This window comes from Haliotis rufescens, unplaced genomic scaffold (assembly GCF_023055435.1).
Source record: "Haliotis rufescens isolate VD_foot unplaced genomic scaffold, xgHalRufe1.0.p SCAF_15, whole genome shotgun sequence".
NCBI classification, from domain to species: Eukaryota; Metazoa; Mollusca; class Gastropoda; order Lepetellida; family Haliotidae; genus Haliotis; species Haliotis rufescens.
In genome coordinates, this window is record NW_025963835.1 from 8,429,400 (window position 1) to 8,457,169 (window position 27,770).

A 27,770-nucleotide genomic window follows, 5' to 3' on the forward strand; every position below is an offset into this window, starting at 1 on the left:
GCTATTGCCTGTCTGAATACTCTAGGCTATGGGCTGTCTGAATACACTAGGCTATGGTCTGTCTGAATATATTAGGCTATGTGCTGTCTGAATACACTAGGCTATGGGCTGTCTGAATACACTAGGCTATGGGCTGTCTGAATACACTAGGCTATTGCCTGTCTGAATACACTAGGCTATTGCCTGTCTGAATACACTAGGCTATGGGATGTCCGAATACTTTAGGCTATGGGCTGTCTGAATACACTAGGCTATGGGCTGTCAGAATACACTAGGCTATTGCCTGTCTGAATACACTAGGCTATGGTCTGTCTGAATACACTAGGCTATGGTCTGTCTGAATACACTAGGCTATTGCCTGTCTGAATACACTAGGCTATGGGCTGTCTGAATACACTAGGCTATGGGCTGTATGAATACCTTTAGCTATGGTCTGTCTGAATACACTAGGCTATGGGCTGTCTGAATACACTAGGCTATGGGCTGTCTGAATACACTAGGCTATGGGCTGTCTGAATACACTAGGCTATGGGATATTTCTACTGGTTGACTTATGTTTCCAGCATCGATATAAAATAATGCTTTGAAAAATAAAATGAATCATGATTAGTCACACAGATTCAATACTATTCCACATATGATCACAGGAACCAGACACACAGATTCAATATTATTCCACATATGATCACAGGAACCAGACACACAGATTCAATATTATTCCACATATGATCACAGGAACCAGACACACAGATTCAATATTATTCCACATATGATCACAGGAACCAGACACACAGATTCAATATTATTCCACATATGATCACAGGAACCAGACACACAGATTCAATATTATTCCACATATGATCACAGGAACCAGATATTCTGGAATATTTGCCACATCATAGATAAAATCATTTACAAATAAGATCATAAAAGTCAAACAAAAAGTAAATGATATTTCAAAATACCATAACATATAATTTTATAGTCAATGTTAGTTGCACATTGAAATACAGTGACAGAGTGTAATAGATGGTCAGTGGGTTTACTAAGCCAAGGTGGACTCGTAGAGGATAGATGACCATCACAACAGTATACATGTTTTCTCTGCCAACCTAACACAATCTATGCTGCATGTTTCAGAGTTTGAGAAAAGATTAGAATATGGTAGTTGTTTATGATTCATAATGTAAAAAAAGATTTCTTGAGTGTTATGCTAAAGAAAGCACAGTATCCCTTCAGCGAATTCAGGTGAATGAACGGGTATAACAAACGTGATTAATAAAAAATTGAAAATGTTGAGATAAAATATCAGTTGACATGAGGATTTTCCATTTATTTAATTGTATTTCCTGTTTTGCAAGACATTGTTTTATATGCAGAGATTAAGATAATGTGTGTAATGTCTTGTAAACTAAGCCAGAAATACCAATCAGCTGTACACACATTGTCTCCAAATGTACCGGTGATTCAGTCAAAAGTTACCCAATATGATTTTAAAGAATTTTGATGCAATGGTCTTCAACTATTATTTTATCAGGTGTAATATATGCAGATTTACTGTATATATTAAAAATAGTAGGACTACATTGCAGACTTCAGTTCGGATTTGTTGATAGGTGCTTGCAGTGATCAGCTGGTCATGTTTTTTTGCGTTTGGAAAAAAAAAATTGTGTCAGTGTAAAACTTGAGTTTATTAAAAGGGTACATAAATTTTGCGAGCCATGCTTTACTGCGCGCTCAGACAAGTTAGCACTATAGTAAAGGGCACAATAGTGAGGGAACACTATTAATTAGTACTGCTAAAAGAAAAATTGGAGTGAACACTGCTATTTGGGACAGTAGGCATTTTGTGTGTAATAATGAACTTATTTGTTCTGAAAAGGGGATACATGATGCAATGCACATCCAGTTCATGCTCTACGTTCACATTAGTGATCTAAGTGAAATGATTGCAATGGATTTCCTATCTTTGACTGCTTAGATACTAATCATAGATTTGTTCGTCCAACAGAAATTGTTTTCAGATGTGCAAAAGCATTAAATATTTAAATACACAAATATCTAACTGTATGCTTCATCAAATAAACATTTTTACTGAATGACTGAATTCCACATTGATAAATGATGAGATGACTCAATAATGGGACATTTCAATATGGCTGATGTCGTGGCCATGATAACAATTTGGATCATCATTCTATTGCCTGGATCATATACACAAATGCCAACTTAATAAAAACATTTTCTTCTAAGAAAATGAAAAATAATGAACATATGTCATTGTTCACGCGAAACGCATATCTAACTGCACAAGAATACATTTAGAAATATCGGAGTAATTGGCAAGAATGGCGATTTTAAACATGGTTAACATTAGCCATCATGATTAAAGTCAGATCGGAATTCTGTGAGTACATTTAAGGAATATCATTGTTTTGGTTCATTTGCGCTAGAAATCACCATTGATACTTATTTATCAAATAATGACCTTACCTGCATATTGCACAAGTAAATCTTGACAGAAAGTCAGTACAGAAACCGTTCCTACACATCACTGATGTTGATGTTATCCAGTCAGAATAGTTGGAGGCAAGTGGCAGGTGAGTCCTGACACATAGCATGGGTATCTGATGCCTTCAGCCTCTACACAAGACAAAGCTGCCCCAGTCCTGCTCTACTCCCGGAAATGAGCACCTCCTCCACACAAACACAGGTCCTCCCTCTGGGACATCACCCACCAGCAGGCAGCACAGATCATGTGGGCCTTTAGCGGCAGTTGACGAATAACAGCATGCAGCTACACATCAACAACACAAAACAATTTCCAAGAGCGGCAGGAAGTGAGGAAACTAAAGCCTACCTATCCTGGTTATAATAGTAGTGATACACTGTGTAACCTCAGCGGTTATTGATTAATATCAATAGTAGATTACATTTGGGATATCTGAAACCTGGGTTTTCACAACACCTTCCCTATAACTGGACCAGGCAAAGTTGTAATCTGTGTCCAGCAAATGGGCAGGTGTACCTGGACCCTTCACTGCAGCCAGCAGGCCACCCTCAACAACCCTTGTCCTGTCACACAGACCAAACTGAGGAAGCACACTATCAGTGTTATTGTGAAGACTATTATCACCATATAGGAGTCAGATCTCATTAGCAGCACATTCAGTGTGGCAGCAGCAACAGCAGCAGAACTACCACTGGTTGTTACTACCTCCAGCAACACGCTCCAGGCAGAGACATCTGTGTCACAAGAACATGCCACTTGGAGCCTGGCATTAACATCACCACCACACACGGTACATCCACAACACAAGCAAATACTTCTCAGTGGAGCCACTTCTCATATTTCTTCAGACATTGTGATAAATGGAAGCAAGATCTTGCTAACCTATCTTGTGAACTTTAAAATGAGATACACTCATAAAGCTACAAGTACTACTCTATGGAAACCTCATTAGCATTCTTATCTTTGTGTTTTGCTTGTCTCCATAATGCCTATAAATACTGCTTTATAGTCAATCAGATCTTTCTGAAAATACCCTTGATCAATAAAAGCCTGACATTCAGAACTTTGAAGAAATAAATCACTAAAGTCTAGTATTCAATGACAGAGATTAGAATTGTGCACCTTAAACATATTATCTGTTGCCCGTGTGAGTAATCAAACTGCGCCTCTCAATCAGCTATCACTCACAAACACAAGCTTCCTGTAACTGTTGCCAGTATCAATTACCACGTGATGGATTTTTGTCACTCTGTGTCAGCTGAGACTTCCACTGGTGATCACTCTCTAATGATCACTGCCATTAATTTCATGTGTGTTTCAGCCAATCACAGTTTGGAAATCAGGTCAGGTTCATATTGGCAAGCTTCCTCCAATCCATGAACTTCATCGTTAGCATCATGAGAGTAAACGTTTCATGACTCTAAAACAAACATGTTATGTTCAGCTTCAATATCTGTGTGTTGGAGTAAAGCAACTGCTTTAGTATTGGAGAGTGCATGCACTCATTACTTTCCAGCAGTACAGCATTTTCAGATAAATTGATTTATGAAATGAAAAATGATCCTGGTCATTATATGATGCCTTAGATTAACAGCTATTGTGTAATATTACATAACACAATATTTGGTAAATTATTGGGAAAAAATGGTGCACTGCAGCTAACCTGCTGTAAATTGTTACATACAGATAAGTGGTCAAGATCAATGCTGTCATATTGATGTCAAGATCAACACTTTAATGTTCATGTTCACAAGGATAAATCTGTTGTCAATTGAAATAAGGAATAATTATGAAACTTTGAGTTTGCATTGTGTTGACTCCCACAATAAAGTTGAAGTAAGTCAGATATCAACTCATATATTTCTCATGGTTGGAGGTGTAGATGTAATTGAAACTGTTACCCATTAATACTGACAGAAATCAAACAATAGTTATCATTGTGTATAGTTCTAAGAATACTGCCTCTATTACATCATAGCCATAATTCCTATATTTTGGCTGTCATAACAAAATAAAATCTCCACTTTGTCAACAGACGTCTTCTTCATTGTCAGTTATCTACCATAGTGTTAGGGGACCACCCTACCACACTCCAAACGCTTCCTGTTTCCTGCGCAAGTGCATGGCAGGAATACCTCACTTCATTCCAGTAACCAACATCCTAGATGCAGATGAATTGGGGAAGTGGGTGGGACTACTCCTGATGTAATAGATGTAGTATTCCTAGAAATATACACAATGAAAACTATTGTCCGATAATTCCTTCTAAAATAACTTACTTCTACGAGGGGTGTTCAATAAAGATTTCCCCTAAACCACTTAGGGTTATCATATTTGGTTGAAATTTCAATATGTAATGATACATGTATCTATGGGTTATGTCTGAATTTGCAGCACCGAACTATTAATCTTACCACTTTTACAGGTGTTATGATCGAGTAGGGTGTAACAATGGAGCCAGTAGAATACCGAGCAGTGATTAGGTTTTTATATTTGAAAGGTCGCACACCAAAAGAAACTTTCAATGAAATGAAAGCAACTTATGGGGAAGATGCCCAATACTGTGACGTTGTTAAACACTGGCATCGCCAGTTCAAGTGTGGTCGGACATCTGTGGAAACAGCTGCCATTCTTGGTCGCTCCCATTCAGCCATTGATGAGGACACTATCCATCAAGTGGAGACCACCATTTTGGCAGACTGACGTATAACTGTTCGCCAGTTAGCACAAGATGTCAAGATCAGTGTAGGGTCTGTGGAAAAAATCATCCATGACAATTTGAACATGCATAAGGTGTCTGCACGATGGATTCCCAGGTTGCTCACACCTTTCCAAAAGCAGGAACGAGTCAATTGCTCAAAGGATCTTTTGGACATGTGCCAAAAAAACCAGGCAAACTTTTTTGACAGACTTATCACACAGGATGAAACATGGGTCCATCACTATGATCCTGAGACTAAAGTTCAGTTGATGCAATGGAAGCATGTGGAGTCACCACTCCAAAAGAAGGCACGTGTCCAACCCTCTGCAGGCAAGGTCATGCTCACGGTGTTTTGGGACCAGCACGGAGTAGTGATGATGGATTTCTTGGCAAAGGGTACCACAGTTACAGGAGCTTATTATGCTTCACTGCTGAGGAAATTGCGGGACGCTATCAAGCTTAAGAGGCGTGGCATGCTGACCAAGGGTGTCAGTCTCCTGCAAGACAATGCACCAGTACAAAACCCTCATGTTGCCCAGACAGAAGCGCGGTCCTGTGGCTATGAAATCCTTCCACATCCTCCTTACTCTCCTGACCTTGCACCATCTGACTTCCACCTCTTTCCAACCATGAGGTCATTTTTAAAGGGAAAACGTGTCATAGATGATGAAACACTGATTTCTGAAGTCAAGTCCTGGTTTGAGACGCAAAATGAGGGCTTTTACAAGCGAGGTCTCCATAGTTGCATAAAATGATGGGAGAAGTGTGTAACTCTTGGTGGTTCCTATGTGGAGAAAGACTAATACCTATGCCATGTTTCATACCACTAGGTCCATCGGGAGTGGGTCAGGGGAAATCATTAATGAACACCCCTCGTATTACATCATAGCCAGAATTAACAAAAAGAAAAGGCGAGATCTGGTATCTAGCACCCCCAGATAGCTGACAGCCTTGATTAAAGACACAAAGAGAAATGGATAATGGATGCACAATACATGACATTTTCCATGAAAACACATAATATTGGCATTTCTGTGACCTCACTTCCGGTACTTTAACATCACATCCAGTAGTGATGATGTCACTTTTGGTAAAAAGCATGCCACTCTTAGAAACCGGAGGCATGCATCTTTTCGGAGAAAATGGAGGTTGTCCTCAACCTTCTTCAAAACTCTGTCTAGAAGAGACCATGGTGGGAAAGCGTAAGTGAACAGTGAAAAATGTCAAGATGAGGAATCTCAGTGGTTGCTGTTAATCCACTGAAATACATCAGGATGAAGGAACCATTCTGTGGGAATCACATTGTTCCTCCAGGAAAAACAATCTGCCAAGATGTTGAATTTCCCTGGAATGTGGTGAGCTTCTGCAGATGATCGAGCCTGCCAATCCGAACAAGAATGTCTGTCATTAAGTTGCTTTGAATGAGCAACCAATCCAGGTTCAGTATCTTTTTGGATGGAGGTTGTACCAATTCCTCCAGCTTGAAAGATCTTGTGGTGTTCATCCAAGTTTGCAAAGGGCGTAACTGAAGCCTTAAGCCCCTCTGCCCTCTGAGAAACCCTAGGTATGAGAGCAACTGTGTCAGGAATTTGGTGTTCAGTTGGAGTTCCACCACGTCTTGGTCTACCAATAGAAAAACATGTCGCCATGGAGTCTGAGCAGACAAAGATAAACCCTATTATCAGGGTGGTCATCCGAGTAAATAGCCTCGGTGTTGTCTCTGGAGTCTTTAGGGTAAGGCTGAGATGACCTGTCCTTCTAGGCAGGGGTGCAAAGAACCTTATTAGGGAGTGACATCTTCTTTTAGAATGATCCCAATGATCTCTGGGAGTATAGGCAGGTTTGCCAATAAACCTTTGACGTCAGGTTAATAATGAAAGCCTAAAATTTCTCCTTATTATTCCAATTTACCTCATCAATGACTGTGCTCAGTTCCTTGGCTCCGGTGACATAATAGATTAAGCAAAAACAGGCTTCTTCAAAGGTTCAGGGACAGAGTGACGCCAGTCAATGGTGTCTTTAAGCAAAACAAGTTGGGATGACCGAAGCTAGTAATTCCTATTGCATCTTGAGGATCACCTCTAAAACACTGGATTACATCTACTATTCATCAATAGTTCTTTCTTGTGGGGAGGGGGGAGGGAGGGGGGGAGATTATATCTATATTTCTGATGTCCTGTTACAGAGATGAGTTTCTGCCTAAGAATGCTGGAAGCTCACAAGAATGAACATTGGAAAGATGTATACATGACACCTGTACAGTACAGTAGTTGTCTGCACATTCACTCACACACACAGACAGCCACTCTCACCTGTACATGACATCTGTACAGTACAGTAGTTGTCTGCACATTCACTCACACACACACACAGCCACTCTCACCTGTACATGACACCTGTACAGTACAGTAGTTGTCTGCACATTCACTCACACACAGACACAGCCACTCTCACCTGTACATGACATCTGTACAGTACAGTAGTTGTCTGCACATTCACTCACACACAGGCACAGACACTCTCACCTTTACATGACATCTGTACAGTACAGTAGTTGTCTGCACATTCACTCACACACAGACACAGACACTCTCACCTGTACATGACACCTGTACAGTACAGTAGTTGTCTGCACATTCACTCACACACAGACAGCCACTCTCACCTGTACATGACACCTGTACAGTACAGTAGTTGTCTGCACATTCACTCACACACACACACACACACACATCCACTCTCACCTGTACATGACATCTGTACAGTACAGTAGTTGTCTGCACATTCACTCACACACAGACAGCCACTCTCACCTGTACATGACACCTGAACAGTACAGTAGTTGTCTGCACATTCACTCACACACAGACAGCCACTCTCACCTGTACATGACATCTGTACAGTACAGTAGTTGTCTGCACATTCACTCACACACAGACAGCCACTCTCACCTGTACATGACACCTGTACAGTACAGTAGTTGTCTGCACATTCACACACACAGACAGCCACTCTCACCTGTACATGACACCTGTACAGTACAGTAGTTGTCTGCACATTCACTCACACACAGACAGCCACTCTCACCTGTACATGACACCTGTACAGTACAGTAGTTGTCTGCACATTCACTCACACACAGACAGCCACTCTCACCTGTACATGACACCTGTACAGTACAGTAGTTGTCTGCACATTCACACACACACAGACAGCCACTCTCACCTGTACATGACACCTGTACAGTACAGTAGTTGTCTGCACATTCACACACACACAGACAGCCACTCTCACCTGTACATGACACCTGTACATGTATGCCATCAACAGTAGTTGTGTTCCAATGAGCATCAATTTCTGCACTGTTTTTGTAATTTAATGGTTCAGTATTACATTGGATAATAAATCAAATTTTGACCTCTGTGACTTCTACATGCAACACTCAATTGTTGATGATATTATCTTGAGAGTGGCTACTTTAGGGTCGATATATTTCACATCCACATACAGCTGGTTGGACTACTGCTACATCCACAGTACACTACACAGTTGGGGGTACACCCACTCACCTAGTGATTAATGAATAGCCCTAAATGTCACTGGCATCAACTTCACACTTCTATCTGAGGCATATAGATAAATGAATTCTGTAGTATATCATCTCAGGGAAGACATGGAAACAAATGTAGTCTGTAGTATATCATCTCAGGGAAGACATGGAAACAAATGTAGTTTGTAGTATATCATCTCAGGGAAAGACATGGAGACAAATGTAGTCTGTAGTATATCATCTCAGGGAAGACATGGAAACAAATGTAGTTTGTAGTATATCATCTCAGGGAAGACATGGAAACAAATGTAGTCTGCAGTATATCATCTCAGGGAAGACATGGAAACAAATGTAGTTTGTAGTATATCATCTCAGGGAAGACATGGAAACAAATGTAGTTTGTAGTATATCATCTCAGGGAAGACATGGAAACAAATGTAGTCTGCAGTATATCATCTCAGGGAAGACATGGAAACAAATGTAGTTTGTAGTATATCATCTCAGGGAAGACATGGAAACAAATGTAGTCTGCAGTATATCATCTCAGGGAAGACATGGAAACAAATGTAGTTTGCAGTATATCATCTCAGGGAAGACATGGAGACAAATGTAGTCTGTAGTATATCATCTCAGGGAAGACATGGAAACAAATGTAGTTTGTAGTATATCATCTCAGGGAAAGACATGGAGACAAATGTAGTCTGTAGTATATCATCTCAGGGAAGACATGGAAACAAATGTAGTTTGTAGTATATCATCTCAGGGAAGACATGGAAACAAATGTAGTCTGCAGTATATCATCTCAGGGAAGACATGGAAACAAATGTAGTTTGTAGTATATCATCTCAGGGAAGACATGGAAACAAATGTAGTTTGTAGTATATCATCTCAGGGAAGACATGGAAACAAATGTAGTCTGCAGTATATCATCTCAGGGAAGACATGGAAACAAATGTAGTTTGTAGTATATCATCTCAGGGAAGACATGGAAACAAATGTAGTCTGCAGTATATCATCTCAGGGAAGACATGGAAACAAATGTAGTTTGCAGTATATCATCTCAGGGAAGACATGGAGACAAATGTAGTCTGTGGTATATCATCTCAGGGAAGACATAGAAACAAATGTAGTCTGTGGTATATCATCTCAGGGAAGACATAGAAACAAATGTAGTCTGCAGTATATCATCTCAGGGAAGACATGGAGACAAATGTAGTTTGTAGTATATCATCTCAGGGAAGACATGGAGACAAATGTAGTCTGTGGTATATCATCTCAGGGAAGACATGGAGACAAATGTAGTCTGTGGTATATCATCTCAGGGAAGACATGGAGACAAATGTAGTCTGTGGTATATCATCTCAGGGAAGACATGGAGACAAATGTAGTCTGTGGTATATCATCTCAGGGAAGACATGGAGACAAATGTAGTCTGAGGTATATCATCTCAGGGAAGACACAGAGAGAAATGTTGTCTGTAGTATATAATTTTAGGGAAGTCTCAGAGAGAAATGTAGTCTGTGGTAACCCAGAGTAGCTGTGAAGACATCCAGACTTGGGTGGAGGGCAAGTCTTCCTGCATTCTGACTATGGTGTCTAGCAGGCTGTGGATGAGTTGGACCTGATCCGTCCTAATAGTCATAGGAGTCTTTCCAGATATGCCGTCATAGGATGTCTGCAACGGTGGAATGATGTGCCTGATTCCGGCAACAAACCAGTTGATATATGCGCCAATGTCCATTGAATGTCTTGACGCCATAGACAAGTCTTTGATCCGGGAAGCAGGTAACATGACTTCAGTATTAGGGCAGCGTACTGGCTTCATAAAATCTTTGCCCAAAACTTGATGATCCGGAAGTGGAGAATCATGTGTTTTATACAACTTCCGCTTCAGTGGAGGTAAGGGTATCCGGTCATCATGACTGAGCTTGAGTAGACGCCTGATGTACCACCTTGCCTGCATAACTTGGCCACGGCAATGTCTGGTGGATATGTTGAAATGATGTTGGAGCATGACATCCTCCATATTCCGGCATCTCAAGCCCCCTTTGCAAAGGGCTGCGACCTTTGTGCCACCTTTGAGCGATCAAAAAGGGAAAATCATGTATCTTTGTATCTGTTCCAGCCGTTGTTCAGCAGTAACTGCTCGAGTTGTTCAGCGTCTGCAACCACAGTGAAACACTGCAGGTACAAACCCTCTATTTATAGGCAGACTGTGGAGGCATTACAGGTAGCTCAAAGGAGGCAGAAAAGAGGCAGAAGCATTGCCATGGTGTCTCAAGGGTTCCCGTGGTCACCGAATGGAGGCACAGCGGTCGCCACAGTCATCGTTCAATGCACGCTGTTGGTCGCCCAAAGGAGGCACAAGGCAGACAGAAGCATCGCCCAGATTGACGGGAAAAATTTGCAACAGAATGCATCTTTTACCTGGTTACCATTTGAGGACCACTGTGCCTTCATTCTGCAACAACGGCAATGCTTGTGCCTCCCTTCTGCCTCCTTTGAGCCACCTTTGAGCAACCAGCCTCCTCGGCGACCTTTGTGCGACTGTTTTGAACATGTTCAAACATTCACGGAGACCATGGCGTCCATGGTGGTGTTTGAACCTCCTGTGTACCACCTTGGAATGACCTAGGCCTCCAACGATGACCTGGCAAATGTTATGGTCGCACGCGGGAGGCACAAAGGTCGCCATTCTGTCTAAAGGCCCCATTAGGTGGGGAATTTTCTGCCATTGGAGGTTGGAGTACAGACATAAGGTGATATAACTCCTCAATGAGTAGGGGTGGATGTTCGTCATAATCCATACAATCAACGTGTTCCCTGTGCAGTTCCTCATTCGCTGGTGTCCAGGATTCCGCTATGAGTAAGGTCTGTGCGGCTTGTGACGACTGGCCATGTATAACGGAACCTGTACGGAAATGATGGTCAATGACAGCCATCAAACTGATAGCCTGTCCCATTATGTAATCTTCGGCTCGGTCGGTTTGACGGTCCCATGCGGTCCGACATCAGCTTGTGTACCGTCGGTTGAGTGAGTGAGTGAGTATGGTTTTACGCCGCTTTTAGCAATATTCCAGCAATATCACGGCGGGGGACACCAGAAATGGGCTTCACACATTGTACCCATGTCGGGAATCGAACCCGGGTCTTCGGCGTGACGAGCCAACGCTTTAACCACTAGGCTACCCGACCGCCCCTACCGTTGGTTGATGGCAACCATACGGTTGAAGTGATGCTGGGCTACCGTGGAGTCTGTGCGGTGACCGTACGGTGTCTTAGCTGGGGAATATGGCCTTGCAGTACCCTCACGGAACCCAAACGGAGATCTAGATACCCATGTTTCACGGGAGGGTACAGCTTGAGAGCTTCTACCTGGCTGGGTGGTATGATCGTCTGGGGTAGGCCCTATGGCCATTGCTGTGGTATAAACAGATGGCTGTCCCACATGCGGCCTCTTGGTCGGAGGACTCTTCTTAGCCAATACTGTCTGCTTCTTCTGAAGCATCTCCATGTCCTGAGTTATAGCTGATAAGCGTGACTCAAACATCGACTCCATCATCTCCTTTTGTTGTTAATTTGAAGAGTTGTTCATAGAGAACGCAGGAGATGATTCATTTGCCGTAGTAGGTGGCAGAGGCGCTGAGACAGAGACAGAGGCTAAGTCAGTGTCAATAGCTGCGATGACGTTGACTTTCTTCTTAGCTGCTTCTCATCTTCTAGCCTTAATTAAGGCTTCTGCTAGCTTGGTGAAGGCCTTCTTAGACAGAGTAGAGCACTGATCGAATCTTGCCTCTTCCATGCATTTGGCCTCTCTGCATTGCCAGTAGTTGCTGTGAGGATCTCCTGTGAACATAAAATGGCCACACTTCTTGCAAGTAGGAGGAGAGGGAAACTCCATGACGACCTCACAAACACCTCACACCAGCTTTATACTAACATGAGTACGATCGCCACCAAAATTTGCAGCTATTAATATTGATTTAATATGTCTGTTTTAAGAAAACTATAGAACAATCTTAGATTAATGTGACTTTAACCAAGTGCTAGATCGTTACAACTATTACAATAGGTGTTGACTCCAGCACACACAGGAAAGAAATGAGGTATCCCGCCATTAAGCACGTCATAGCTTGGGTTGCTATATTTGGAACAACGTATTGTGTGTAATTGACAGTGAAGAGGACGTCTGTTGAAAATCTGAAAATTTAAATAGTGTGACTAAGGCAAAAAACTGGATTTATGGCAAAGATGTAATAGAGGTAGAGGATTCGTAAGAATGATATGAAATTTGATTTAAAACATCACAAGACATGATGATTTACCATCTAAATTGTATTTCCAAGGCATTGCTTTAAAAGCAGAGATTAAGATTGCTGTTTGTATTTTCTTATACGCTAAGCCAGAAATAGCAATCAGCTGTACACATGTTTTTTACCAATCTACCAGTGATTCAGTTAAAAAGTACCCAATGATACAACTTCAAACTGCAACGGTCGAAAGAAATTGTATCTGAAATTATTATTTTATCAGGAATAATATATCCAAATATTGCGTTATTTTAGCTGTAGCTTTCAAAATTTATATAAATACTATTGCATGATATTTTTTACAAATGGAACAATTTGACCAGTCACCGTAGGGACTTCTCGCGTGACATGTATTTCAATTACGAAAACTTTATGTTGACACAAAAAAGTCAAACTGCCACAAATAAGACCTTTAACGAGTCAAGGTATGGCATATATGCATTACTGCAAGCTGTAACTAAGTTAGCACTATACTGAAGGGCACAAAAGCAAGGGACACTGTGTATCATCTCACAGAAGGCATATTGAATTGGTATATCATCTCATGGAAGGAATATACACAAAAGGTATATGTAGTAACATTATCACAGGCAAGGCAAGGCAAGGCAAGGCAAGGCAAGGCAAAAAGACAAATATCATATGTTGTATATTATCTCAGAAGGCACATAGACAAATGAAATCTAATCTCTGTATTCCCATCTTAACTTACAGCATGAGCCCAGGACTGGTATATAACTTGTCTTCAATTGCCGGTTGAGGGAGTCAAATTAACACACACCTGGACTGGTTGTACTAATGGATGCCATCAACATTCTGTTGTGTATGACACATTCTGTTTCCAAGGTAGCACATAAATGATGTTCACACTCAGACAACATTTGTAGCCTCATGAAATATCATTCTGCAATATGCACATTTTGTGATGTATGCCTGAACTACAGAATCTGACCTGTATTTAAGATAAAAATGATGAGTGGGAGTTGTTTATAACTCTCAAAATAACATCGTCAAACATACAATGTCATCAAGTTGCAAGCGCAAGTTCGAATCTCCAGAAATGATGTCATGATAGAACAATGTTTTATTGTGGAATAAACTACACTTTGTTCTTTATTGTTCTTTGCGATTTATCATGTAGCTATCTTATATTATTTTATTTATATCTTGAATGGTGGAGTACATAAGATTAATACCAACATAGTATATACTACAGATAAATCTCCACAATTTAAGTAGTGGGTAAATAATATGTCAAATAGAGGATAAGTATCAGTAAGATGTGCAGTAAGATGTGCAGGAAATGGCTAACATCAGCCAGACAAATGGTAGATGGTAAATATTAGTTAAATGTAAATGTAATATATGGAGGTACGATGGACAAGTTTGTAAAATATACATACATGGCAAGTATTATCAAAATGTGACATGTGCAAATATGAGCAATATAGTAGATGGTTAATATCAACATAGTTTATACCAGAGATGGTAATAACCAGCACCATATTAAGCAGAGGGTAAATATCAGCACTATGTATAGTGAAAGGTGGATGTCTGCAAGACATACCAAACAATAGTTATCATTGTTAATAATTCTAAGAATATTACCTCTATTACATATCTGCCCTAAATCCTGTATTTTGGCTTCAATCACACAAACTAAATTTTTCAGATTTTCAACAGACGTCCTCTTCAGTGTCAGTTAAACACAATGTGTTGCCGCAAAGTAGTCTCATAACTAACCATGCCGTGACATCGCATTGGCGGCCATATCACTTTTTTCCCTCATCTCCTACTGGAGGTAGATGAATTGGTGATGTGGGAGGGAGTAATTCGAACATAATAGAGGTAGTATTCTTAGAATTATTAACAATGATAACTATTGTTTGATAATTCTTCTGAAACGTCTACCTCTGTTACATATCTGCCAGAATATACCAGAGGGGCTCCGGTGGGATCTGCCTCTAGTAACTCCCAGTGTAATTGACAGCAATCCTCTTCTGGAATCCATTATTTACTGATTCTCATCCTACTTGAGATAATTTCCTCTGAAATTCCCCTTGAGGACTTGAAAATCAGATAACTATGTCAATAAGCCATCAAATATGTCATATTATCACTAGACTTACTGTTATATTTGCTGACTTTGGCCATAATAAACCTGGATTAGTAACCTATAATACAGGCAATTACGTCACTTCCATTTCTGATGTCACTTCCGGTTATGACGTCACTTCCGGTATGTAAATTCCCCTTTTGGTAATGATGTCTCTTTAGGTCTATTTCCACCCCAAAGATGTCATTTCCTGGTTAGAAGGACTTTGTTCAGTTATTCCTTGTGCTGACGTCACTTCTGGTTCCTCTATCACTTCCAGTAATGATGTCACTTCCGGTTAATGGTAATAGATGACATTTAAGGTGCTTCTTATCCATCCTACACCTAATAAGCAAAGTAATCAAGGGTGTACTTACTCTGATACTGCTGGTGTCAGATCCTCCCGACGATAGTTTGCACTGCAACCACCAGACAGAGGAAATACATGCCCTCTAGGTCCGGCTGCACGTCACGTCAGTAAAAGCTGGTGAAGGTGTTGTGTGAGGCCCACTGGCAGCTGTAAACTTCTTGTTCTACTGAGACTCGTGGCTAGGGCTCTTATTTCCTGAGCTGAGCAGGATCCAAGGCGTAGCGTGGAATTCTGAGCCTGTGTATAACTTTGTGCAACTGTGGCCTTCATCCATCCTGCTAAAGTAGCCTTGGTGTTATCCTTGTTCGAGTTTGTCTTACAGGATAGAAAGAGTCTCCTTCGATGGCATCTTCGTGGGTCTGTAGCCGAGAGATAGAACTTGAGTGCTCAGATGGAACATAAGAGTCTGTCTAGTTGCTCCACTGTTTGTCCTAATGCAGGGATTGTATAGTGTCTATGACGCAATGTTCCCATTGTGGTAGATTGGTTCAAGGCTACAAATTCTGTGAGCGATCTTATAGTTATAGAAGTCCAATGTTGATCATGGGTAAGACTAGAAAAGTCTAAGTCACGTAACTCCGAAACTCTAGAAATGGTTTCATTAATCTCAGGGATGTGAGCAGGTCTTCCCGAAAAAAGAGGAAAAGTCTAGGGGGGTCTGGGGGCATGCCCCCCCCCAAATTTTTTAAACACTTGATTGCATTTTAAGCAATTTCGTGCAGTTTGGACATTATTCACACCAAGAAATGTAATAAGTCAATGGCAAAAGTCAATAAGTAAAAAAACAAGATGCAGTAAAATTTCTAAGTTAAATCAGTACTTTTAAAAATATGGGCATAGCTTCCGCGCACCTGGCTACCCGCCAGGTCTGGGAGCAATACTGCCATAAACTTCAACCCCCATCCCCCAGACACAAGGACAACTGTCACAAGCATGCAATGTCTGACCCTTTCCCCATGTTGAAGCATATTGAAAAAAACTTACCTTGTACTTACTTTCCTTTTGTTGAAAAAAAACAAAACTTCATTGCAAACATAAGACATTAATACAACATATATCCCCATGTTATGGGTTTTTGGACGCTGAAGAAACATTCATAGTTTTCTCGCTAATCACATGAACAACTGTAAATAATCTCATTCATTTACAGGCTAAAAGACAAATTTATCTTAAAAACAAGCCATCATCTGACTCAGAGTATTTACAATTTCTGTTTGACGCCACACTCCACGTTATAGTGGTCGAAAACAGAACAATCCGCGACGGTTGTCCGGTTTTCGATCATAATTTTCAGAGTGTTTTTTTTAAAAAAATCTTTGATTATATTTTTACGCGGAAGATGATTTTTTCCGAGGACTACTGTTTTAAAAAACGCGATTTTCCCCGTTTCCGCGGAGATTTCACATCCCTGTAATCTGTTGAGGATGGGATGGTTTCCGATAGATAATCTATCATGTTGAAGTACAGAATAAAGGGCTGATCTATAACCTTCTATTGTCCTGTGTCCCGTAGATGAAGAAGGAAGTCCGCTATCATAGGGATTGATACAGCATTATCAATAATTCCTTGTCATCTTCACTGGACAAAATTGTCCCATCTGTTGTCATATAAAAGGGAGGATGAAGGTTGCCATGATCTTGCCACAGCTTCCGAGGCATGCCCAGAGTATCCAGATGTTTGCATCTTCTGTGTGATAACTTCGAAGTGGTTAGATGTAGGCTGGGCAGATTTTCGTGGAATATGCTGGACCTGGACTGGTGTAGCAGATCTCCACGAAGTGGTAACTGTATGGGTTCCTCCATTAGTAGCTTTAGTAGTCTGAGGAACCATACCCTGGACGTAGCCTCAGCCTGTCTCTGAAGGTCATATCCTGTAGAGATGTCAAGTTGCTTAGCATGACATCCACCACGTCAGCGATTTGCTGGGTTGACTTGAGATTGATTGGATCATCTTTATAGTCTTGTTGAATCTATCCTCTGGTGGACATAGATATCCCTTGTCTACCTGGAATCTTACTCCGATGTATATAATGTCTTGGACTGGAGTGATCTCTGACTTGGCTGGGTTAACTAGGAAACCTTAGTCATGAGCTGGACCCAGAATATCATGTTCTGATGTAGCTGATCTTTCCATTGGTCTGCCGCCAAGAAGTCATCCAGATAACCATGGATTGGAACTAGCTGGAGATGAGCAACTTGATGACTGGCACAGTAATCCTGGTGAATAGCCAAGGTGCTATTGCTCTTCAAAATGGTAGGACTTGGAATTTGTAGCGTCGGCCATTGATTGTGAAGCGTGGATATTTCCGCGATGATGGGTGTATTGGGACGTGAAGATATGCATCTGTAAGATCTAGGCTGATAAGCCAGTTTCCCTTCTTCATTTCTGTATGGACTCCATCTGGAATTTTGGAGGCAGCACCAGATATCTCTTGTTGAGGGTCTTTAGATCTATAATCATCCTCATCTCGGTTGTATTTTTCATTGTGACTAAAAAGATTGGGGAGTAAAATCCTTTGGTGTTGTTGGAGACTCCTTTAGTTCCCAAATGGCTCGCTTCTTTAGCAGCATCCTGACGGCCAATTCTGCAGCTGCTAGCTTGGCACCAGTTACTATTTTCAGGCTCGGATATTTCCTGAATTGTAGCTTGTAGCTTTGAGCCACAACGTCTAGAATCCAGTGGTCAGGCGTAACCTGCTTCCAATTTTCCACGTATGACAGAAGGCGCCCTCCCACTGGGCCCAGTCGGCGTTATATTGAAAAACAGCATGCTTAAATCGCAATCCATAGACGTAACCAAGTCGATGGGGTCTATAACGTCAGAGGAGGTTGTAATTAAGTCAGAATTCTCTTTCCCCTCTGGCGCTTGATCTTCCACGGCGATTATATCCCGGTTTCTTGTAGTCTGACTAGCGAAAAGAGTCCTGTGAAGATTGTGGCTTGTCATACCTCCGCCTCGGCTGGAACGAATCCTTCCCAGAGGGGACAAAGTTCTTCTTATAAGGCTGTTTGGGCACTGATGACTAGTCTGGAAATGCTCTGCTGTATCTTGTTTCACTTCATCTATCACATTTCTGTGTTTCCCGTTGAAAGTTGTGGTTGCTGATATTGGTTGCGACATCACAAACTTCTTGGTCTGGCTAGATACGGCCCTTGATAGGAGCCCTTGATAGGAGCTATTGTCGCTGTTGTCTCAGTAACTGTGAGGAAGTCCAGACTTGGGATGCTAGTAAATCTTCCTGCCTCTTGGCGATCGAGTCAAGGAGGCTGTGGATTAGTCCGACTTAATTGGTCCTAATAGTCATGGGCTTTTCTGGCGCAATTTTTTCATGGGATGGTTGTAGAGGCGGTATGGTGTGTCTGATTCTGGCAACGAACCAATTTATATATGCCCCAATATTCATGGGGTATCTGGCAACTGATGCTAAATCCTTGAAACATGATGCTGATAAGGTAACGTTCTGTTGGGACTGCGGACAAATTTGTAGAATCCAGACTTTGAGGGTTTGGCAGATCCGCTAGACTGATCTGCATCGGTCGACTGGCTGTCGTCACGTTTTCGCTTCTTGTCTGAGGTTACATATCGTAGCATTGTGAGGATAATGAGGTACATTAATGATGCAAGGTATTTGTCCAGTTGTAAACACCTTTCACTCAAATTAACAAGATATTCTCAGTAGTTAATCAGTCTCGATAATCAGTGTCAACTCAGTTTATTGCCTATTACAGTGATTGACCGCTTGGACTATCATGTAGGTACGATGTATTTACAGCAATCAAAACAAACAAAGCTTGTCAGTGTAGATAATCTTCATTGTGTTACAACTGCAGACAGAAACTGCTCAGTCTGTTGATCATGTCCGGTCAAAATTTAAGAATGTCCGGACAATACTTTTTAAAATGTCCGGACAGAAAAATTTAAATGTCTGGTAAGCAATATTTTAAACCGGACATTTGAGATTCCCAATCGGACATGTCCGGCGCATTTCCGGACCCCTGATCTTGTCAACCTTTTTCTTGGCCGCCTCTCTCCTCTTGACCTTTGTTGCAGCCTCTGACATTTTAGAGAATATCTCTTCGGATGTAAGGGTGCATTTCTTAAATCTCTTCTCCAATGTGCAGGTCTTCCCTCTGCACTTTAACATGTGGATCTCCCATGATCATAAAACGACCACATTTCTTACACCCTAGGGGTGGTGGGTGACAGCATGGCGACCTCACAAATCCAACATCAGCTATACTCACTTGCGTGTAGTCTCTTCCAGTAGCACTATTACTTTAAACATATTATTTATATATATGTCTGTTATTATAGCAATCTTAGAATAATCTTTGGTTAATGTGATCTACTACCAGGTGCTAGATTGTCACTACTACTATAGTAGGTGTTGACTCTTGCACACAGAGGATAAAAGTGATATGGCCGCCATTGTGACGTCACGGTGGTTATGAGATTACATGGCAGCAACATATTGTGTGTAATTGACAGTGAAGAGGACGTCTGTTGAAAATCTGAAAATTTTAGTTAGTGTGATTGAAGCCAAAATACAGGATTTAAGGCAGATATGTAATAGAGGTGGAAGTTTCGTAAGAATTGTGGTAAATGGTAAATATCAGCATGAGGACACATATAGATGGTAAATGTGTGCAATATGTAAGCTAGGTGGTAATATCTATATACTTTTATATTAAAACACATAGAATAGATGGCAGACAGAAGCAAGATGTCTGGTAGGTGGTATAATAAATGGCAGCAAGATGTCTGGTAGATGGTATAATAAATGGTTGCAAGATGTCTGGTAGAGGGTATAATATATGGTTGCAAGATGTCTGGTAGATGGTATTACATATATAGTATAGAAGGCAGATGGCAACAAGATATATGATAGATGGTAAAATAAATGGCGGCAAGATGTCTGGTAGGTGGTATAATGTATTGCTGCAACATGTCTAGTAGGTGGTACAATAAATGGCTGCAGGATGTCTGGTAGGTGGTATAATAAATGGCTGCAAGATGTCTGGAAGGTGGTATAATAAATTGCTGCAAGATGTCTGGAAGGTGGTATAATAAATGGCTGCAAGATGTCTGGTAGGTGGTATTATAAATGGCTGCAGGATGTCTGGTAGGTGGTATAATAAATGGCTGCAAAATGTCTAGTAGGTGGTATAATAAATGGCTGCAAGATGTCTGGAAGGTGGTATAATAAATTGCTGCAAGATGTCTGGAAGGTGGTATAATAAATGGCTGCAAGATGTCTGGTAGGTGGTATAATAAATGGCTGCAGGATGTCTGGTAGGTGGTATAATAAATGGCTGCAAAATGTCTAGTAGGTGGTATAATAAATGGCTGCAAGATGTCTGGTAGGTGGTAATAAATGGCTGCAAGATGTCTGGTAGGTGGTATAATAAATGGCTGCAAGATGTCTGGTAGGTGGTATACTAAATGGCTGCAAGATGTCTGGTAGGTGGTATAACAAATGGCTGCAAGATGTCTGGTAGGTGGTATAATAAATGGCTGCAACATGTCTGGTAGATGGTATAATAAATGGCTGCAGGATGTCTGGTGGTATAATATATGGTATAATAAATGGCTGCAGGATGTCTGGCAGGTGGTATACTAAATGGCTGCAACATGTCTGGTGGATGGTATAATAAATGGTTGCAAGATGTCTGGTAGGTGGTATAATAAATGGCTGCAAGATGTCTGGAAGGTGGTATAATAAATGGTTGCAAGATGTCTGGTAGGTGGTATAATAAATGGTTGCAAGATGTCTGGTAGATGGTAAAAGAGCTTGCTGCAAGATGTCTGGTAGATAGTAAAATAGCTGGCTGCAAGATGTCTGGTAGGTGGTATAAGAGCTGGCTGCAAGATGTCTGGTAGATAGTAAAATAGCTGGCTGCAAGTTGTCTGGTAGGTGGTATAATAAATGGCTGCAACATGTCTGGTAGTTGGTATAATAAATGGCTGCAACATGTCTGGTAGATGGTATAATAAATGGCTGCAGGATGTCTGGTGGTATAATATATGGTATAATAAATGGCTGCAAGATGTCTGGTAGGTGGTATACTAAATGGCTGCAACATGTCTGGTAGGTGGTATAATAAATGGTTGCAAGATGTCTGGTAGGTGGTATAATAAATGGTTGCAAGATGTCTGGTAGATGGTAAAAGAGCTTGCTGCAAGATGTCTGGTAGATAGTAAAATAGCTTGCTGCAAGATGTCTGGTAGGTGGTATAATAGCTGGCTGCAAGATGTCTGGTAGGTGGTATAATAGCTGGCTGCAGGATGTCTGGTAGGTGGTACAAATAAATGGCTGCAGGATGTCTGGTAGGTGGTATAATAGCAGGCTGCAAGATGTCTGGTAGGTGGTATAAGAGCTGGCTGCAAGATGTCTGGTAGATAGTAAAATAGCTGGCTGCAAGATGTCTGGTAGATAGTAAAATAGCTGGCTGCAAGATGTCTGGTAGGTGGTATAATAGTTGGCTGCAACATGTCTGGTAGGTGGTATAATATATGGCTGCAACATGACTGGTAGATGGTATAATAAATGGTTGCAAGGTGTCTCGTAGATGGTATAATAAATGGTTGCAAGGTGTCTGGTAGATGGTATAATAAATGGCTGCAAGATGTCTGGTAGATAGTAAAATAGCTGGCTGCAAGATGTCTGGTAGGTGGTATAATAGCTGGCTGCAAGATGTCTGGTAGGTGGTATAATAGCTGGCTGCAGGATGTCTGGTAGGTGGTACAAATAAATGGCTGCAGGATGTCTGGTAGGTGGTATAATAGCCGGCTGCAAGATGTCTGGTAGGTGGTATAAGAGCTGGCTGCAAGATGTCTGGTAGATAGTAAAATAGCTGGCTGCAAGATGTCTGGTAGATAGTAAAATAGCTGGCTGCAAGATGTCTGGTAGGTGGTATAATAGTTGGCTGCAACATGTCTGGTAGGTGGTATAATATATGGCTGCAACATGACTGGTAGATGGTATAATAAATGGTTGCAAGGTGTCTCGTAGATGGTATAATAAATGGTTGCAAGGTGTCTGGTAGATGGTATAATAAATGGCTGCAACATGTCTGGTAGATAGTAAAATAGCTGGCTGCAAGATGTCTGGTAGGTGGTATAATGTATTGCTGCAACATGTCTAGTAGGTGGTACAATAAATGGCTGCAGGATGTCTGGTAGGTGGTATAATAAATGGCTGCAAGATGTCTGGAAGGTGGTATAATAAATGGTTGCAAGATGTCTGGTAGGTGGTATAATAAATGGTTGCAAGATGTCTGGTAGATGGTAAAAGAGCTTGCTGCAAGATGTCTGGTAGATAGTAAAATAGCTGGCTGCAAGATGTCTGGTAGGTGGTATAATAGCTGGCTGCAAGATGTCTGGTAGTTGGTATAAGAGCTGGCTGCAAGATGTCTGGTAGATAGTAAAATAGCTGGCTGCAAGATGTCTGGTAGGTGGTATAATAAATGGCTGCAACATGTCTGGTAGATGGTATAATAAATGGCTGCAGGATGTCTGGTGGTATAATATATGGTGTAATAAATGGCTGCAAGATGTCTGGTAGGTGGTATACTAAATGGCTGCAACATGTCTGGTAGGTGGTATAATAAATGGTTGCAAGATGTCTGGTAGGTGGTATAATAAATGGTTGCAAGATGTCTGGTAGATGGTAAAAGAGCTTGCTGCAAGATGTCTGGTAGATAGTAAAATAGCTTGCTGCAAGATGTCTGGTAGGTGGTATAATAGCTGGCTGCAAGATGTCTGGTAGGTGGTATAATAGCTGGCTGCAGGATGTCTGGTAGGTGGTACAAATAAATGGCTGCAGGATGTCTGGTAGGTGGTATAATAGCCGGCTGCAAGATGTCTGGTAGGTGGTATAAGAGCTGGCTGCAAGATGTCTGGTAGATAGTAAAATAGCTGGCTGCAAGATGTCTGGTAGATAGTAAAATAGCTGGCTGCAAGATGTCTGGTAGGTGGTATAATAGTTGGCTGCAACATGTCTGGTAGGTGGTATAATATATGGCTGCAACATGACTGGTAGATGGTATAATAAATGGTTGCAAGGTCTCTGGTAGATGGTATAATAAATGGTTGCAAGGTGTCTGGTAGATGGTATAATAAATGGCTGCAACATGTCTGGTAGATAGTAAAATAGCTGGCTGCAAGATGTCTGGTAGGTGGTATAATGTATTGCTGCAACATGTCTAGTAGGTGGTACAATAAATGGCTGCAGGATGTCTGGTAGGTGGTATAATAAATGGCTGCAAGATGTCTGGAAGGTGGTATAATAAATGGCTGCAAGATGTCTGGAAGGTGGTATAATAAATTGCTGCAAGATGTCTGGTAGGTGGTATAATAAATGGCTGCAAGATGTCTGGTAGGTGGTATAATAAATGGCTGCAAAGTGTCTAGTAGGTGGTATAATAAATGGCTGCAAGATGTGTGGTAGGTGGTATAATAAATGGCTGCAAGATGTCTGGTAGGTGGTATAATAAATGGCTGCAACATGTCTGGTAGATGGTATAATAAATGGCTGCAGGATGTCTGGTGGTATAATATATGGTATAATAAATGGCTGCAAGATGTCTGGTAGGTGGTATAATAAATGGCTGCAGGATGTCTGGTAGGTGGTATAATAAATGGCTGCAAGATGTCTGGTAGGTGGTAAAATAAATGTCTGCAAGATGTCTGGTAGGTGGTAATAAATGGTTGCAAGATGTCTGGTAGGTGGTATAATAAATGGCTGCAAGATGTCTGGTAGGTGGTATACTAAATGGCTGCAGGATGTCTGGTAGGTGGTATACTAAATGGCTGCAACATGTCTGGTAGGTGGTATAATAAATGGTTGCAAGATGTCTGGTAGGTGGTATAATAAATGGTTGCAAGATGTCTGGTAGATGGTAAAAGAGCTTGCTGCAAGATGTCTGGTAGATAGTAAAATAGCTGGCTGCAAGATGTCTGGTAGGTGGTATAATAGCTGGCTGCAAGATGTCTGGTAGGTGGTATAATAGCTAGGTGCAAGATGTCTGGTAGGTGGCATAATAGCTGGCTGCAAGATGTCTGGTAGGTGGTATAATAGCTGGCTGCAAGATGTCTGGTAGGTGGTATAATAGCTGGCTGCAGGATGTCTGGTAGGTGGTACAAATAAATGGCTGCAGGATGTCTGGTAGGTGGTATAATAGCTGGCTGCAAGATGTCTGGTAGGTGGTATAAGAGCTGGCTGCAAGATGTCTGGTAGATAGTAAAATAGCTGGCTGCAAGATGTCTGGTAGATAGTAAAATAGCTGGCTGCAAGATGTCTGGTAGGTGGTATAATAGTTGGCTGCAAGATGTCTGGTAGGTGGTATAATAGTTGGCTGCAAGATGTCTGGTAGATGGTATAATAAATGGTTGCAAGGTGTCTGGTAGATGGTATAATAAATGGCTGCAAGATGTCTGGTAGATAGTAAAATAGCTGGCTGCAAGATGTCTGGTAGGTGGTATAATAACTGGCTTCAAGATGTCTGGTAGGTGGTATAAGAGCTGGCTGCAAGATGTCTGGTAGATAGTAAAATAGCTGGCTGCAAGATGTCTGGTAGGTGGTATAATAGTTGGCTGCAAGATGTCTGGTGGGTGGTATAATAGCTAGGTGCAAGATGTCTGGTAGGTGGTATAATAATTGGCTGCAAGATGTCTGGTAGGTGGTATAATAGCTGGCTGCAAGATGTCTGGTAGGTGGTATAATAGCTGGCTGCAAGATGTCTGGTAGGTGGTATAATAAATGTCTGCAAGATGTCTGGTAGGTGGTATAAATAAAAATGGTTGCAGGATGTCTGGTAGATGGTATAATAAATGGCTGCAACATGTCTTGTAGGTGGTATAATAGCTGGCTGCAAGATGTCTGGTAGGTGGTATAATAAATGGTTGCAAGGTGTCTGGTAGGTGGTATAATAAATGGCTGCAAGATGTCTGGTAGGTGGTATAATAGCTGGCTGCAAGATGTCTGGTAGGTGGTATAATAGCTGGCTGCAAGATGTCTGGTAGATGGTATAATAAATGGTTGCAATGTGTCTGGTAGATGGTATAATAAATGGTTGCAAGGTGTCTGGTAGATGGTATAATAAATGGTTGCAAGATGTCTGGTAGATGGTAAAAGAGCTTGCTGCAAGATGTCTGGTAGATAGTAAAATAGCTTGCTGCAAGATGTCTGGTAGGTGGTATAATAGCTGGCTGCAAGATGTCTGGTAGGTGGTATAATAGCTGGCTGCAGGATGTCTGGTAGGTGGTACAAATAAATGGCTGCAGGATGTCTGGTAGGTGGTATAATAGCCGGCTGCAAGATGTCTGGTAGGTGGTATAAGAGCTGGCTGCAAGATGTCTGGTAGATAGTAAAATAGCTGGCTGCAAGATGTCTGGTAGATAGTAAAATAGCTGGCTGCAAGATGTCTGGTAGGTGGTATAATAGTTGGCTGCAACATGTCTGGTAGGTGGTATAATATATGGCTGCAACATGACTGGTAGATGGTATAATAAATGGTTGCAAGGTGTCTCGTAGATGGTATAATAAATGGTTGCAAGGTGTCTGGTAGATGGTATAATAAATGGCTGCAAGATGTCTGGTAGATAGTAAAATAGCTGGCTGCAAGATGTCTGGTAGGTGGTATAATGTATTGCTGCAACATGTCTAGTAGGTGGTACAATAAATGGCTGCAGGATGTCTGGTAGGTGGTATAATAAATGGCTGCAAGATGTCTGGAAGGTGGTATAATAAATGGCTGCAAGATGTCTGGAAGGTGGTATAATAAATGGCTGCAAGATGTCTGGTAGGTGGTATAATAAATGGCTGCAGGATGTCTGGTAGGTGGTATAATAAATGGCTGCAAAATGTCTAGTAGGTGGTATAATAAATGGCTGCAAGATGTCTGGTAGGTGGTAAAATAAATGGCTGCAAGATGTCTGGTAGGTGGTATAATAAATGGCTGCAACATGTCTGGTAGATGGTATAATAAATGGCTGCAGGATGTCTGGTGGTATAATATATGGTATAATAAATGGCTGCAAGATGTCTGGTAGGTGGTAAAATAAATGTCTGCAAGATGTCTGGTAGGTGGTAATAAATGGCTGCAAGATGTCTGGTAGGTGGTATAATAAATGGCTGCAAGATGTCTGGTAGGTGGTATACTAAATGGCTGCAAGATGTCTGGTAGGTGGTATAATAAATGGCTGCAAGATGTCTGGTAGGTGGTATAATAAATGGCTGCAACATGTCTGGTAGATGGTATAATAAATGGCTGCAGGATGTCTGGTGGTATAATATATGGTATAATAAATGGCTGCAGGATGTCTGGTAGGTGGTATACTAAATGGCTGCAACATGTCTGGTAGGTGGTATAATAAATGGTTGCAAGATGTCTGGTAGGTGGTATAATAAATGGTTGCAAGATGTCTGTTAGATGGTAAAAGAGCTTGCTGCAAGATGTCTGGTAGATAGTAAAATAGCTGGCTGCAAGATGTCTGGTAGGTGGTATAATAGCTGGCTGCAAGATGTCTGGTAGGTGGTATAATAGCTAGGTGCAAGATGTCTGGTAGGTGGCATAATAGCTGGCTGCAAGATGTCTGGTAGGTGGTATAATAGCTGGCTGCAAGATGTCTGGTAGGTGGTATAATAGCTGGCTGCAGGATGTCTGGTAGGTGGTACAAATAAATGGCTGCAGGATGTCTGGTAGGTGGTATAATAGCTGGCTGCAAGATGTCTGGTAGGTGGTATAAGAGCTGGCTGCAAGATGTCTGGTAGGTGGTATAATAGCTGGCTGCAAGATGTCTGGTAGATAGTAAAATAGCTGGCTGCAAGATGTCTGGTAGATAGTAAAATAGCTGGCTGCAAGATGTCTGGTAGGTGGTATAATAGTTGGCTGCAAGATGTCTGGTAGGTGGTATAATATATGGCTGCAACATGACTGGTAGATGGTATAATAAATGGTTGCAAGGTGTCTGGTAGATGGTATAATAAATGGTTGCAAGGTGTCTGGTAGATGGTATAATAAATGGCTGCAAGATGTCTGGTAGATAGTAAAATAGCTGGCTGCAAGATGTCTGGTAGGTGGTATAATAACTGGCTGCAAGATGTCTGGTAGGTGGTATAAGAGCTGGCTGCAAGATGTCTGGTAGATAGTAAAATAGCTGGCTGCAAGATGTCTGGTAGGTGGTATAATAGCTTGCTGCAAGATGTCTGGTGGGTGGTATAATAGCTAGGTGC

The 27,770-nt window shown here is 41.4% G+C and overlaps 1 protein-coding gene across 4 annotated transcripts in view; it reads right to left on the reverse strand.

Moving 5' to 3' along the window:
* The window catches only part of LOC124121190 (calcium/calmodulin-dependent protein kinase kinase 1-like), a 226,473-nt gene that overhangs the window by 98,964 nt on the left and 99,739 nt on the right, over positions 1-27,770 (reverse strand). The window contains exon 1 of one of the 4 annotated variants that reach the window (XM_048396110.1): positions 2,494-2,761. The exons of the other annotated variants lie outside the window; for them this stretch is intronic. Coding sequence (XP_048252067.1) covers positions 2,494-2,621 — 128 coding nt within the window. The 5' untranslated portion in view covers positions 2,622-2,761. Of the gene's footprint in view, positions 1-2,493; positions 2,762-27,770 lie in introns of those variants that run through there. 4 annotated transcript variants of the gene reach the window in all.